Source organism: Rousettus aegyptiacus, unplaced genomic scaffold (assembly GCF_014176215.1).
Source record: "Rousettus aegyptiacus isolate mRouAeg1 unplaced genomic scaffold, mRouAeg1.p scaffold_m13_p_19, whole genome shotgun sequence".
Taxonomy (NCBI): Eukaryota; Metazoa; Chordata; class Mammalia; order Chiroptera; family Pteropodidae; genus Rousettus; species Rousettus aegyptiacus.
In genome coordinates, this window is record NW_023416294.1 from 1757244 (window position 1) to 1774347 (window position 17104).

At 34.9% G+C, this 17104-nt stretch overlaps 1 protein-coding gene across 2 annotated transcripts in view; it reads left to right on the plus strand.

The window, feature by feature from the left end:
* Positions 1-17104, plus strand: part of LOC107506715 (U2 small nuclear ribonucleoprotein auxiliary factor 35 kDa subunit-related protein 2) — a 50791-nt gene that overhangs the window by 21341 nt on the left and 12346 nt on the right. For both annotated transcript variants that reach the window (XM_036235672.1, XM_016137532.2), the window contains 5 exons: positions 1248-1356; positions 1604-1690; positions 3542-3574; positions 4168-4286; positions 13052-13265. In XM_036235672.1, the coding sequence (XP_036091565.1) occupies positions 1248-1356; positions 1604-1690; positions 3542-3574; positions 4168-4286; positions 13052-13265 (562 nt within the window). The remainder of the gene's footprint in view (positions 1-1247; positions 1357-1603; positions 1691-3541; positions 3575-4167; positions 4287-13051; positions 13266-17104) is intronic.

A 17104-nucleotide genomic window follows, 5' to 3' on the forward strand; every position in this document is an offset into this window, starting at 1 on the left:
CTGTTAGCATGGGTATAATCAACAGAACAAGTAATAACAAATGTTGGAGAGGATACGGAGAAAAAGGAACCCTCACACACTGCTGGTGGGACTTCAAATAGGTACAGCCACTATGGAAAACAGTATGGAGGTTCCTCAAAAAAGTAAAAATTGATCCACCATATAATCCAGCAATCTCACTACTGGGTTTTTACCCCAAAGACTTGAAAATGCATATCCTAAAAGATATTTGCACACCGATGTTCATAGCAACATTATTCACAGTGGACAGGAAATGGAAGCAATTGAGTGTCCTCCAATAAATGATTGGCTAAAGAAGCTGTGATACATATATATACAATGGAATATTACTCGGCCTTCATAAGAAGAGATGAAATGCTGCCATTTGTGAAAACCTGGTTGGACCTTGAGATCATGCTAAGTAAAATAAGCCAGACTGAAAAATTTGAAAATTACATACTATCACTTATATGTGAAATACAAACCTAAAACAACAAATGAGCAGGACAAACGAATAGAGCTCAAGGACATAGACAGTGTGCTAGTGGTTACGAGAGGGTAGGGGGTCCAGGAGGAGGGGAAATGTAGAAATTTGTGATACTGAATGTCCAGGTTGCTTGCCATTTGAAGGTAACATCTCTCATAGACATCTCTTATAGAGAGACACCTACTAATTGACTTTTATACTTTGTCATGTTTTCTGGAAACCTTTAGCATTTTTCGCTTTTAAGTATTTTTCTTTTTCCAGCAGATTAGGTATTTGGGGGCCAACTACAGGAGCCTTTTAACTATATAGAGTATTAGTTCAAATGTTATGACAGATGTTAGGTTTTCATAGGGTGGAAATCTCGCACTTGTCATTTTTAAAATGTATAGAAAAGAAGCATAATACTTTTCTGAATATGAAAGCCTAGCTGTTGCTTTGAAACTTGTTATTTACTTTATTGGTAGCTAAAGGTAAAGCTGTCGTGTTATTTTATTTCAATATGAGAAATGTCACAAATGTAGATGTTAGGATGTTAAGGTAGATAGTTGCTGAAATATAGGACTTTTCTAGGATCACTACTTAAATCTTCTAAATTCTCTTACTCTCACTTAAGTGTATAAAATATCTTTCATGTTCTTTAAATCATTTTCAAAATACGTCATTTGCTAATATAACTATTAATATAGGCGTGCATATATATATATCTTTATGTATATCTGTAGAATGATACCTTTTTTTGATTATATCTTTATATCAACAGGGAAAGCTTACACGAAAAGTGGTTGTTGAGGGAGCAGAAGGCACAAGAAGAATTCAAACTAAAGAAGGAAAAGGAAGAGACAGCTAGAAAACAGCAGGAAGAACAAGAGGTTTACTCTTACAAATTAATAGCCAGCTAATTAGTTAACTAAAATAACTTCTAATTAAAATATGAAATGAATTTTCTATGTTAAGAATTACATCTTGGACAAAAACAAAAAACTTAAAAAAGCTGATATTGTTGGTATAACCATTTTATTTAAAGTTTTTCTGTTGTTTGTCCAATATGTTAAATGTTTTTAAAAAGTAAATATGAGCGGAAAATTACCTTTTATTCTCTTTTCTTTCCCTTTAAAGAGAAAGTTAAGGGAAGAATGGGAAGAACATCAGAGAAGAGAGAGAGAAGAAGAGAAGAAGAAACTAGAGGAGAAGAAAGAAAGAGAGGTGATTCCTATCATAAGATAAATCCATTGTATACATGCAGATATGGTGTGTGTGGATTTGAAGCTGTAATGTGAAGGGTTTGAGTCTTTTGTTTAGAAAGAGTCATACTTTTTAATACAGACATATGCTACAGTTTCCTTACCATACTTTTCTTTGGATCCATGCTATGGCAAGTCTGATTATATTAATTTAAGGTTTTTCTTCAGCTGTACCCAATGGACCTTTTATAATAGGAAAAAATCTTCTATCTATAAAGGGGGAAGGTAAATGTTTTAGGCTTTGCACCCCAGAAAATCTTTGTCACAGCCATTCACTTCTGCCATTGTAGTGCCAAGGCCACCATGACAGTACATAAACAAATGGGTGTGGCTGTGTGCCAATACTTTTTTTTTTTTTTTTACAAAAGCAGACAGCTAGTAAATGGTGTTATGCTAAGATTTTGCTATATATGGGGTGACTCATTTAGAGAAAAATATTTTGTATAGCTGCTGTCTTTATTTCGTTCCTTTCAGGCTTAACTATGTCAATAGAAATATTTGAGTTAGATAAATTAGAAATCAAATATTAAAGATTTAGGAGATTTTTTTGTTGTGGTATTAAATCTTGACTTGGTTTCCAACCTGTAGTTAATAGGCAATTTGCTCATTAAAGAAAATAATCTATTAAGGTATATGTACATATCTTTTAAATCTTACAATATTCTTTTTAAATATTGACTTAGTATATTTACTACTGTTTCTTAAAACTGTACTTATTTGAAAACTTGCACAGCTCATCTTTTCTTAACTAATTTGTCAGACTACCTTTTCTGGGTAGTGCTAAGTTGAATAACAAAGTTGAAAAGTTAATCATCTCATAATGGGGGAAAATGGATTTGCTTATGTCTTAGTCATCATGGTGTAGAAGTACCCCCCAGGGTCTTTGAACTTTATATTTTAGCCCATCAGTTAATTTTCATGCAAATTTTAGGCACTCTTATGTGAGTACTGTTTTCTAAATGAGGCAAAATCGATCACTATAGATTTTCAGGAGACAAAAATATTGGTGACCAGTTAGAAGACTTCCAGATAATATATGATGGTGGTTTGAACAAATGTAGTGCTAAGTAAAGATATGTACAATATTTGGAGTATGTTGACAATCAAGAAGCTGCTTCTTGGTAGACTGGCGGAAAGTAGAGAGGGAAAGGGTTAACATAGGTCATTCTCTTAGGTTTTTAGTTTGAACAAGTTGGCAAGTCAATGGCAACACCATTTACTGAGATATGGACACTTATATGGATCCAGGAACAGTGAACAAGAGTCTGTTTTGAGATTCTTAAATTACAGAGAACTCTTAAATGGCCTGGTAGAGTTATCATGTCTCTTAAGGGGCTAGGTAAGAGAAGTCTAACATAATAAAAACTTGAATGCCAATTAGGTAGAAATTTCCTGGAATATTCAGAACTTATTTTGCTTCATTGAAGTTTTAAATGTCCCATAAATCTTAAATACTACTGTTCATGTCAAATTTTAGTCTTAATTAAATGTTTTAACTAGCATTGTTTAATAATATTCACTGATACCTCATCTTAAAAACTAGACTGATGTTTGTGCTTTAATATACTAAATTTGCTGTTTCTGAAACTACTATAGGAATCCTTAAATATTTTTAAATGTTTTTTTTGTTACATTTCCTGTACTTACATTCCTTTGAAACCTGTTCAGAATATCTGCAGTGTAGAAGGGAAATTAGGAACATGAAGTCTTGCATATGCAAGGTTTTTAAATTGTTACTCATGAGATTTTCATCCAGAAAAACTAGCTGTGACTGTGTAACTTCCAGATTTTCATTAGCCCATTGCATTTGCAGGAAGCTGTTCAGAAGATGTTGGAACAGACTCAGGTATTTGAAAATGAGATATTTTTAAAACTTTTAAAAAATTAAGACTAGTTAATGCTTTAAAAAAATAATGCTTCTAGTAATGTTAATTTTATTATAGGCTGTTTGTATGGAGTATGGATATCTGGCATAACTTTGTGGCTCTATGTTTTATACAGCAAAAGAGCACAACAAAAGTTTATTGATGAACAAAAACAAATGGCATTGAATCACGTCTGTGAACTGTACTTATTTATAGGTCTTAATATAATATAAGCAACATATCCATCCCACTGTGGTTTAACTTGCTTCCGAATACTTAAATTTCTCTCACAGATGGTACCCTAACAGGTTTTTGAACCTTTTCAGAATGAATGGACGGAAAGGTAGCGTTAGCGAGGCCGGATAATGGGCAGTGACTGGGAGCCAACATAGACATATAGCTCACTAGCCTCAGGACAGTCGTTTGTAGTGTTGGTTGTGTGTTACAACTTAAATGTGTATATTCTCTATGAATCAGTTTTGTGTTGTGGTTTTTTTTTTTTTTTTGACAAATATTTTGAATATTTTCACCTTTAATTCTTAATAGATTTTTATACCATCAGTATTTTCAATAGCTAGGAAATGGTGCTACATGGCAAAATCCAGAACCACCCCTGGACTTAAGAATAATGGAGAAAGATCCAGCAAATTGTCCATTCTACAGTAAAACAGGAGCTTGCAGGTTTGGAAATAGGTAACATTTTATTTTTCATGAAATCTAATGGTCAAAACTTTTCTCTCCCGGGGAGGAGCACAAGCTTCAGTTAGAAATATTAGGAATCTGACATCTGCTTCTCCAAGATGTAAAGGGGACTTAGGTTATTTCTCTAACAGTGCTTTCTTTACTTTCCTTCAGCTTTATGCAGATCTGCCTTTTATCCTCTACCTATTATTGCTTTAGTCCATGTAGATAATTTGGATGGGGAAATACACTGCTGTTTGAAGAAACTAACATCTTAGTTTTCTTTTAAAACATAAAACAGTTTGCACAAAACAAGCTTTTAAAATTTGCTGTGCTTAAATGGGTATCTGTGAAGGACAAGATCAATTAATAGAGGGAAATGTTCTAATTCTCTATCCTCAGTTTGCTCAGATTCAGGAACAGACCTATGGTCTCAAAAACTAGCTTTAGCAGTTGTTACTTTATGAAAGTTACTTAATCTCGTTTTGTCTTAGTTTTGTCATATGTAAATGAGAATCAAAAATGGTATCCCATTGTGGGGCTGAAATGAGTGAATACATAAAAAGTGCAACGTGAGTGTTTGCTGGCATTTTTCTTAAGATGATTGTTGCTGCTGTTCTTTGAGTTATTCTTGTTCTCTTTTGGACGAGTGTTTCTGAAATAAGACGTGGAAAACTAAATGTCGATCTTTTCATTCATTTAATAAATATATGAACATCCTAATGAACACCGTGATATTTATATTTTGCCTTACTTACTAATAAACAATTCAAAGTAGATAAATAATTTATAATGAATCTATCTGTTACAAAATCTAATAATCATTGCAATTTCTACAAAGAATATCTAATCATATCTTAATGTCCTCTTGATTCTAAAAATGGACAAGAATAGACAAAAGTTTTAAATTTATGGTTCTCTTACATATTTTTGTTCATAAAATTATCCATGCTGTGACTTTAACTTTGAATCAAAGTATGTCTTTTATAGACATCATGTCATTGGATCTTTCCCAAATCCAGTCTGGTGTCTCTGATATATATGATTGAAATGTGTTGACCATTCACATTTATCTAACTTATTGGTACAAGAGAGAATAAAGTCATCTTTCCTTAGTTCTCAGTTCCTCAAGAGGAAGCTTTCATTATTTAGCAGATCCTGTGAACCATTTAACAGACATTCTTAGGAAACATACTGCCAGCTATAAAATATAAAATGAATTAACATTCTCATCAGTTGGTCTCAATCTTGTTGTACATTAAAATCATCTAAAGACATTTCAAAATGTCTGAGATTCTCATTTATACAACTTAAGGTAAGGCTGAAGCATATTTTTTAAAAGAATTTCAGGTGATTCAGGGTTCAAAATTATTGCTTTTAGAAATGTAAAAAAGGTGAATGCAAGTATAAAAAGAAAAAAAAAGCCAATGAAGGTTATTTTCAAAGAAAATATGCCTTTGATTTGCTTCCTCTGTATCTTTTTTATTCTTCTGTTTTTGCCATTTTTGGGATACTAAATACCCCTTTGTTTATTATTAATTCCTTTTTTTCCCCCACTATAGCTCTTATTGATTTAATACACTCCCACAGAAAAAAATATACAGTGGGTTACCTTTGAAAGACAGCTAAGAGAACATGAGTTCACTTTTATGTCAGTAGTTGAACTAAATTGAATTTCAGGTTTTCATCTGTTTCATCTCTTATATTCTAACATTTCTTAATTTTAAAATTTTTGGTAGATTTATTATGTATTCTTCTATTTGTCATATGTGAGAAATGGGGAAATGCCTTAAACGATTTCAGGAAATTAGTTGACAGTACTTATTTGTGGAAAGGGGAATGGACTGGCTCTCAGAACCCACCCCTGAGAGTCGTTTCAAGGAAATATATAAAGTGAGAAGTTTAAAACAAAGAATACCTTACGAAGAATCTACAGTAGATGAGAGGAAGAAAAAAGATAGAATCAACAATTTAGAACATTAGCAGAAAACGCCCCATCAGAATAGCAACAAGAAGAAAGAATCCAGTACATTCATACATGGCAAGCCATGTGCACACACTGAACTGCTTACAAAGATGGAGAAGTATTATATTGAATAAGTGCTGAGAGCAGACAACCTTGTCTTATTCCTGATCTTGAGGGAAAGCATCTTGGTTTTTAACTATTAACTATGATATTAGTTGAGGGTTTGTCATATTTGGCCTTTATTATGTTGAGGTACTTTCCTTTTATACTCATTTAAGTGTTTAATGAGAAATAGAGGCTGTATCGTAATTGCTTTTTCTGCATCTGTTATTACCATCAAATGATTTTTATTCTTAGTTTATGTGGTGTTGCACAATAACTGAACCATCCTAGAATGAACCTCATTTGATCATGGTGTATAATCTCTTTATGTATTGCTGTATTTAGTTTGGTAGAATCTTGTTTATGATTTTTGTGTCTGTTCATAAGAGGTATTGATCTATAGTTTATTTTTTTGTTATCTTTACAGGGTTTTGATTTGAGTGTAATGTTGACCTTTTAAAATAAAATACATGAGAAAGTATTGCCTCATCTATTCTTCAGCGTTTTGGGGAGAGTTTGAGAAGAACAGATATCAAATCATCTTTGAATTGTTTGGTAAAATTCACTGGAGAAGCCATCTGGTCATGGACTTTTACTTTTTGAGAGGTTTTTGATGACTGCTTCAATTTCCATACTGCTGATCCGATCTCTTTAGGCTTTCCTGTTTTTCATGATTCAGTCTAGGAAGGTTGTATATTTCTAAGAACTTGTCCATTTCTTCCTGATTATTGAATTTGGTGGCATGTAATCTTTCATAGCATTCTCGTATTATCTTTTATATTTCTGTAGTACCTGTTATAACCTCTCTTTCATTTCTGATTTTGTTTGTGTCTTTTCTGTTTTTTTACTTAGTGAGTCTAGGCAGAAGTTTGTTTATTCTGTTGATCTTTTCAAAGAAACAGCTCTGTTGCATTAATTTTTTCAATTGTCTTTTGTTCTCAATTTTATTTAATTCTGCTGTAATTTTTATTGTCTCCGTCTGATGATTTTAGGCCCATTGTTCTTTTTCTAGGTTTTTTTTTTTGTGATATTCTGTTCGCTTATTTATTTAGATCTTTCTTGTTTCTTGAGATAGGCCTGTAATGATATGAACTTTCTTCTTACAACCACTTTTACTGTGTCCTAAAGGTTTTAATATGTTGTATTTTCATTCTTGTTTGTCTCTGTGTATCTCTTGATCTCTCCTTTTATTTTTTCCTTGACCAGTGCTTCGTTAGTGTTATGTTGTTTAATGTCCATGTATTTGTGGTTTTTCCCTTTTTTTTTTTTTTTTTTCCAGTTGATTTTCAGTTTTAAAGCCTGTGGTCAGAGAATACACTTGGAGTACTTTCAGCCTTCTTGAATGTATTGAGTATAGCTCTGTGTTCCAACATAAGGTCTATCCTTGGGAATATTCCTTGTGTACTAGAAAAGAATGTATAATCTGATATTTCTGTATGAAAGTCTCTGTAAATTTTGATTATGTCCTTTTGGTCTAAGGCTATTTTCTTATTGATTTTCTGTTCGGATGGTCTATATCTGTCAGTGAGTATTTGGGTTCCCTACTATGATTTATTTTTCTGTTTTTCCCTTATTTCTCTTAATAGTTGCTTCATGTATCTTAGTGCTCCCTGGTTGGAAGCAGGTATATTTATGTGTTATCACTTGTGGCTTCTTGCTATATTGTTCCTTTTATCATTATGAAGTGTCCTTTTCTGTCTCTCCTTACCTTTTTTTTATCTTGAAGTCTTATTTCATCAGATACAAATATGGCTACATGTGCTTTTCTCTGGATGCCATTTGTTTAATGTATCATTTTCCTCCTTTTCACTTTGCTTCTATATTTGTCTTTGTGTGTCTCTTGAAGGCAGCATCATGAGTTAGATTGTGTTTTTTGATCCACTCTACTACTCTCCAGCTTTTCATTGCTTAGTTCAGTCCATTTACATTTAAGGTGATTAATGAAATATAACTTTTATCTTTGGATTTTTGGTAGCTCCATTTCCTGTTGTTTCTTTGTTCTATGTTTCTGTTTAGTAGTATTCCATGATTTTTTCCTTTGTTTCCTTTTTTTTTAAGTTATGAGTCTCAGTTCTGGATATATTTTGTGTGGTTACCATTAAATTGATGCAAAAGAAATTTTCATATATATAATAGTCTTTTTCTTCCCTCACATTTTATGTTTTTGTTGCTACAGATTATTCCTTTTTTATATTTCAAGGTGATTAACAACTGCAGTTCTATTATCTTTAAATGTTTTTTTCCTCTTAATACTTATGTATATAATAACCTATTCTGAAAAAGAATTGCAGTTTCCTGCCTCTGTCCTTTAGTATTTCCTGTATCGCAGGCCTTATAATGGAAAAGTCACTCAGCCTTTGTATGTCTGAAAAGGTCTTTATTTCTGCTTCATGTCTTAAGGAGAACTTTGATGGGTATATTATTCTTGGCTAGCAGTCTTTTTTCAATAGTTTAAATATTTGGTTCCACTCCATCCTAGCTCATAAAGTTTCTGCTCAAAGTCTGATGATCAAATGAGTATTTCTTTATAGGTTACCATTATCTTTTCCTTGGCTGCCTTGAGAATTCTGTGTCATTAATTTTTGATGATTTTAATATAACGTGTTTTGGAGAAGGCCTTTTTGGATTGAGATAATTTTATACTGTTTGTTTCTAGGGTTCAAGGATCCAGTTCTTTCCATAGGTTTGGGAAAATCTCACTATTTGTTTAAATATTGTCTCTGTTCCCTTCTCCCTTTCTTTTGCTTCTGGTATACCCATTATTCTTACATTGCTGTTTCTGAAAAAGTCAGATAGTTCTCACAGACATTTTTTTAAAACTCTCAAATCTCTCTTTTTTCATCTGTCATTTCTAGATTTCTGTCTGTCTTCAGTATTATTATTTCCTTCATCTGATCAGGTCTACTTCCTACACTCACGGTTTCATTCTTCATGTCTTTCACTTAGTTTTCTGCCTCTTTTTGTTTATTGATTTTATTGCAGGGTCTCTTGAACTGCTTTTCTGACTTTTTTATGCCTCACTGAGTTATCTTACAACAGCTAGCTTGGATTCTCTGTCATTTACATCACATATTTCCCTGTCTTTAAATTTATTCTTTGGGGATTTTTCATTTTCTTTCTGAGCTTTCTTGTGACCTTGGTTATTCATGATATTTTAGGGTTATTTCTAGGCATTCATAGGAATCAAATCTATTTTTTCTAAGTAGTGTTAAATGCTTCTCTAATAAGTACGTGATAAGAAGAGGTCTTTTGTTTTTCAGTAGACAGTGCTAAAACAGAAGTTTTTATGTTCTGTTACATGCAGTCCTGGGGCTTTTGGGATCTCTGCATAGCAGTGTTGCCTATGCCACAGAAAATGCCGTTTTCCCTAGAGAGGAATGCATCCCCTCTGTAACCAGGTGACCTCTGGAGTTCCTAGTCCATGAGATCCCAGATCTTCTTCCTGCAACTATATGCTGCCAGCAGTGGTATACTATCTGAGGTGTCCCAGGTGCCCCAACTGGTCTCTCTTTAGGGGGGTGGGGAAAGGGTGGGTTGGGAGAGACCAGTTCATGAGTTATGGCTTTGTTCCCCTCCCAGTGATGGCTGCTGTCAGAGCTCGGCTATCACACTTCTATCTTTCTCCCGTGTCACTGGGATCAGCTGCAGTGTGTGCCTACAGCTCAGGAATGCAGTGAGTGTCCTCTGTAATCTGACATGCACTTCTAAAGCTTCCGTTAGGGCCCACCGCATGTTCTGGGAAGTGAGTTTAGGGAGGGTAAGAGAAAGCAGCATCCACACATGTGTAGCTTTGTTTTCTGCTTGGTAATGGCAACTGCTGGACTGTAGCTGCTGCATTTTTGTATTCCATGTCTGCCTTTTACTGGGTTCAGCCACAGTTTGTGATCATAATTGAGGCAGGAATGTCGATTCTACTCCTCAGCTCTATAGGGCTGCAAATACATAGGCTGTAACCCAGCTACTCCTCTGCTACCAGTTCCAGCAGTGAATTCTTGTCTGCATCTGTGGCAGCTATCTCTGGTCTTCCCCATTTCCTCCTCCCTATTTGTTTCACTATGCCTATCTTTCATTGTGTGGACCTCTCACAGATATTTGTATTTTGAGCAGGGTATTTTTTGTTGAGTTATACCTGTCCAAATTGTAACTACGAGGAGACCTAGAGAACCTGCCATGCTGTCATGCTCACTATGTCACCCAAGAACATATTAAAGTTCTATTTACCCCATATTGTAATCTATTAATAAAGCAGGCAATTATGTCTGAAAAGGCAATATATATACCTTAATTAAAATAACTTATTGTCAGCACATCTAATCATCCTGTGAGCCTACAGGCAGTCATAATCCTTTCGCTGGTGGAGGGTCTGTGTTTGATGTAATGGCTGTTGACTGATCAGAGTGGTAGGTGCTGAGCAGTGGAGTTGCTACATTAATTTCTTAGATTAAGACAATCACTGTTGCCATATCGGTTGCCTTTTCCTTTCATGAACCATTTCTCTGAAGCATGCAATGTTGTTTAGTAGCATTTTACTCACAGTAGAACTTCTTCATAATTGGAATCAATTCTCTCACCCATGACTGCTGTTTTTTTCAGCGATGATTATCTAATAGTCTAAATATTTGTTGTCAATTCAACAGTTTCCACAGCATCTTTCCATGTCAATAAACCATTCTCTCTGACCATCCATAGGAATAACTTCTTATCCATTAAAGTGTATCATGAGATTGCAGCAATTCAATCATAGCTTCAGAATTCAAATCTACTTCTCATTCTCTTGCTATTTCCACCATCTTTAGTCATTACCTCTACTGAAGTCTTGATGCCTCAAAGTTATTTGTGAGGTTTGAAATTAACTTCTTCCCCAACCCTGTTTTTGATTGCATCAGACTTCTTCCCATGAATCATGAATGATCAAATGGCCTCTAGATAAGGGATCTTTTCTAATAGGTTTTCTATCTTGTTTTCAGAGACCATCAGATGAATCACTATGGTATCCAAGCCTCATGAAATGTTTTTCTTAAATAGTAAGACCTGAAACTCAAAATCACTCCTTGATTTAAAATGAGTGTTGTGCTAACAGACATAAAAACCATATTTAGCTCAGCGTCCATCTCCATCAGAGCTCTTAGGTGACAAGGTGCATTGTAGATGAGCAGAAATCTTTAATAAGATTATTTTTCCTTAGCAAGACTCAGAAGTAGGTTTAAAATACTGAGTAAACAGTTGTGCTATCATCTGGGATTGTAGTTCCATTTATAGAATACAAGCAGAGTAGACAGCATAATTCTTAAGGCCCAAGGACTTTCACAATGGAAAATGAGCACTGGCATCAGCTCAAAGTCATCATCCATTTCTGTGCCAAACAAGAGTGTCAGCCTGTCCTTGGAAGCTTAGAAGCCAGGCATTGGCTTTGCCTCTCCAGCTGTAAAAGTCCTACACAGCATCTTCTCCAAAATAGACCATTTTGTCTGCACTTAAAACCAGTTGTTAGTGTATCCCCCTCTGTTAGCTCGATCCTCTGGGTAACTTGCTGCAGCATCTACGTCAGCCCTTGCTGCTTCATCTTGGACTTTATGTTCAGACACAGCTTCTCTCGTTAAACCTCATAAACCATCCTCAGCTGGCTTTAGACTTCTCTTCCGAAGCATCCTCATTTTTAAGCCTTTACAGAATTGGAGTCATTTTCAGCCTTGCTCTGTATTAGGCTTTGGCTTAAGAGAATGTTGCGGCTGATTTGGTCTCCTATCCAGACCACTAAAAGTTCCTCCATATCAGCGATAAGGCTGTTTGACTCTCTTGTCATCCTTGCTTTTATTTCCTTCAGGATGTTCCTTTGCAATCACAGCTTGGCTAACCTTGTTGAAGGAGGCCTGGCTTTTGGTCTGTCTTGGCTTCGGATATGCCTTCCTCTCTAAGCTTAATGATTTCCAGCTTTTGATCTGAAGGAAGAGACACGTGACTCTTCTTTTCACTTGAACCCTTAGAAGCCACTGTGAGGTTATTAACTGGCCTGACGTCAGAATTGCTGGGTGTCAGGGAACAGTGAGGCTCGAGCAGAAGGAGACAAGACAGGTGGGGAACAGCTGATGGGTGGAGCAGTCCAAGCACAGGCAACTGTATGGATTCAGTTAGCTGCCTATAAGGGAGGGGTTTGCATCACCACAGAACACTGAGAATGGTATTATCAAAGATTACGTATCACAGGTCACCATAACACAATACTAATGAAAAAGTTTGAATTCGAGAAGTAACCAAAATGTTGGGAATGTGGCATATATAGACTTGTTCTACACAGGGCTGCAACTTGTAAAAAATGTAATGTCTTTGAACTTCAATAATATGAAGTACAAGTTACAGTAATATTGTTCTCATCTTCCCATTGAGTGAATGTATGGTATCTTTGTGACTGTCAGGCCAATGGACCTTTTTTTCACATATGTAAAGGTTCCTGGACTTCATTAAAAGGGAGGTGAAATGGCATATGAATTTGGGAATAATTCTCAATTCTACATTATAATGACAGCCAAAATATTAGTCTTAGAACATTATTCTTAAGTGTCGAAATCAGGTGTCTGGGTGTGATTTATTATACTACAGTTAAGTCAAAACATCCAAGTTCCTGAGTCTTTATCCAGAGTTTAAAACACACTCTTTAAATGGCATTGCCGACCGTCAGACCACTGAATCGAAGCGTCTCTTTCACGTGCAGGTGTTCACGTAAACACAATTTCCCGGCGTCGAGTCCCACCCTTCTTATCAGAAGCATGTTTACAACGTTTGGAATGGAGCAGTGCAGAAGGGACGACTATGACCCTGACGCCAGCCTGGAGTACAGCGAGGAGGAGACCTACCAGCAGTTCCTGGACTTCTACGAGGACGTGCTCCCGGAGTTCAGGAACGTGGGGAAGGTGGTCCAGTTCAAGGTGGGTATGCACGGTACGCGAAAAGGAGGGCTGGCTGAGCTTGCACCAGGGTGTCCTATATAGCACAGGGGCTGGGTGATCCACTGCCTGGCCTGGTATTGGGCATCCAGGAACTGGGTAAATGATAGTTTCTATTCTCTCTTACCACTCCCTCATTACCGATACCATAGAAGTACTACATGAAATGCTGGATTCTGGGGTCTAGAAGGAAAAGTATCATACTTTTATGATCCAGCTCTTTCCCAGCTTATGTTTTCTTTGCATATGTCTTCAAACAGTCATCCTAGCCTTCACTTTAAGGTTGCATAACATTACTGTCAACTAGAACTGCAATGTAACAGACATTTTTTTGTTGTTACATTGTGTTGACAATCCTTGCTTTCAGCTTCCACTCAAGGTGTACAGTTCTTTTAGAGTTACCTAAGAACCCATATCTTGATGTTTTTACATTATTTTTAATCATTGAATACTATCATACTGAATATATTCTCCCAAAGATTATGGTTTGTAATACTGAGTGAAGGATAAATATGCAAATTATACATAATTACTTTTAAATACTCTTACAGGCCAAGTAAATCCAGGTCTAATACTTATTACTCTTGAGAACCATTAGTGGAATCTTAACAAACCAAAAGCCTCCTTTCTTGTTTATGATTTTATAAGATTCTAACACGAATGCTTTCGTTAAAATTATATTAAGAAATGACAGTTAAGAATTGAAACAGAAAACATAGCAAATACTAACCAGCAACACTTTTACCATACTTAAAGGCTAAATTCAGTTATTAAATTCAAGGCTACATATGTGTATACTTACTCACGTGCATTTGTAAAAATTCTTTTCTAAAAACTTTTTTAGTTTCTCTTTTCTCCTTATCTTTTATTTCTGTTGTGTTTGTCTTCCAGTCTTTGTACTAATTTTTGGTACAGACAAGACAAAGTACCCGTTAATACAATACTATGATAGAAGCATATAAAAAGGAGCCAGTGTGGTTCCATAACATAACACTTTACCTCTTAATGACTTTACCTCATTTAAAAACTTAATTTATCAGTGTTTTTTTTCTTGAGAGTTTTAGATTATCCAGGTTCTTTAATAGGGAATTTTAAAATTTAAGATTGATCAATGGAAATCTCAGTATTAGCCATACCCTAAACATTATTTTGCTTACAATTCTGAGCTCTATAATATAATTGACATACAGCACTACATAAATTTAAGGTATACAGCATAATTAATTCACATACATATACTGCAAAATGATTACCACCACCTCATAGTTTAAAAAAAGAGCAACTTTATACTATATTGCACTGTTAACTGTAGTCTTCATGTTATATATTATATCCTTAATACTTATTGCAGTAAGATTGTACCTTTTAACCACTTTCTTCTATTTTCCCCACCACCAAACTTCCAACTTCCATAACCACATATTTAATATATTTTTCTATAATTTTTCTTCTTTAGACTCTGCATTAACTAAGATCATACAGTATTTGTCTTTCTCTGTCTCACTTTCCGGTCCATCCATGTTATTGCAAAAGCCAAGATCTCCCTCTTTTTTATGGCCAAAGAATACTCCATTCTAATATATGTCATACTTTTCTTAGCCATTCATCTATCGATGAACACTTAGGCTACTACTATATCTTAGCTATTATAAGTAATGTTGCAATGAATATAGGGATGTGTATATCTTCTTGATTTAGTGCTTTTGTTTTCTTTGGATAAATACCCAGAAATGAGTTGCTGCGTCATATAGTAGTTCTAGTCATAATTTCTTCTGGACATTCATAGTGTTTTCCATATTGGCTACATTAGTTTCTATCTCCACCAACGGTGCACAAGGGTTCCCTTTTCTTCATGTCCTCACCAACACTCATTTGATGACTTACAGATAATGGGCATATCTCATTGTGATTTTTGCTTGTATTTCTGTTAGCCATCAGTAAGTATTTAGATCTGTTCAGTTTTTAAACAGAATATTCATATTTTTCCAGTGAAGTGTACAAATTTGATCTTAGCCATTCACTCCTTCTGGTGTGTTTTATAGAAAATTTCATCTGTTTACATTTTATTTATCTATTATTTATAAATTTTTAAATTTATTTTTTATGGTGACATTGGTTAACGAAATCCAGTAAGTTTCAAGTGTACAATTCAACAGTAAGGCATATATATTTTGCATTGTGTGTTCACTTCCCATAGTTATATTTCTGTCACCACATATTTGACCGCCTTGCCCTGATCTACCTCCTCCGTCTGCTCTGGTAACCACTAGTCCATTGTCCATGAGTCTGTTTGTTCATTTTTTGCTTTTAGGTTTATATCCCATATGTAGATGATAGTAGGTGTATTTTAACTTTTTCTCTCTGGTTTTTTTCACTTATGCAAATGGCAGTATTTCATCCTTTCTTATGGCTGAGTCATTTTTCTTTGTATATATGTGCCACAGCTTCTTTAGCCAATCTTTCGTAGGACACTTTGGTTGCCTCCATGTCCTGGGCACTGTAACTAATGCTCCTGTGAACACCGATGTACAAAAATTTTTTGGATATGGGTTTTCGAGTCTTTGGGGTAAATACCTGGCAGAGGATTGCTGGATCATATGGTAGATCAATTCTTAGTTTTTCAAGGAACCTCCAGACTGTTTTCCATAGTGGCTGTACCAATTTGCAGTCCTATCAGCAGTGTTTGTGGATCACTTTTTCTCTGCAACCTCTCCAAAATTTGTTGATAACAGCTATTCTAACATGTGTGACATGATATCTCATTGTGGTTTGAATTTGTATTTCCCTAATAGCTAGTGGTGTTGAGCATCTTTTCAAATCTTTATTGGCCATCTGTATGTCCTTTAGGGAGAAGTGTATGTTCAGATCCTCTGCCCATTTTTTGATGAGATCATTTATTTTTTTGTTGTTACTGAGTTGTATCAGTTCTTTGCATATTTGGGGTATATTTAGGCCTTTATAGGAGGCGTTGCTTGCAAATATATTTTCCTATTCAGATGGTGGTTGTACCTTTATCTTGAAGACTTCTTTTGCTGTGCAGAAGCTTTTTCATTTGATGTAGCCCCCATTCATTCATTATTTTAGCTTCTACTGCCCTTGCTTTTGAGGTCAAATTCATAAAACTCTCTTTAAGTACAAGGTCCATGGGTTTGGTTGCTATATTTTCTTCAATGCACCTTATTTCAAGTTTTATATTAAAATCCTTAATCTATTTTGAGTTAATTTTGGTGTGTGGTGGTAGACAATAATCTAGTTTCATTCTTTTGCAGGTGGCTTTCCAGTTTTCCTAGCACCATTAATTGATGAGGCTTTCCTTTCTCCATTGTATGTTTTTGGCTCTTCTGTCAGAAATTATTTGCCCATATAAATATGGGGTTACTTATGCACTCTTGATTCTGTTCCACTGGTCTATATGTCTTTTTCTGCCAATACTATACCATTTTGATAATTGTCGCTTTGTAGTATAATTTGAAGTTGGGCAGAGTGAAGCCTCCAGCCTGGTCTTTTTTCTTGGGATGGCTTTGGCAATTCAGGGTCTTTTGCACTTCCATGCAAATCTGGTAACTTTGTTCCATTTTTTTTTTAAATGCCAATGAGATTTTGATAGCGATTGCATTAAATCTGTTTGATGCTTTACGTAATAAAGTCATTTTAACTATATTGATTCTTTCAATCTCAGAAAACGGAATATCTTTCCATTTCTTTGTATCCTCTTCAGTTTCCTTTAATAGGGTCTTATAGTTTTCATTATTTAGATCCTTGACATGTTTTGTTAAGTTTATTTCTAGGTATTTTATTCTTTTTGTTGCAGTTGCAAAAAG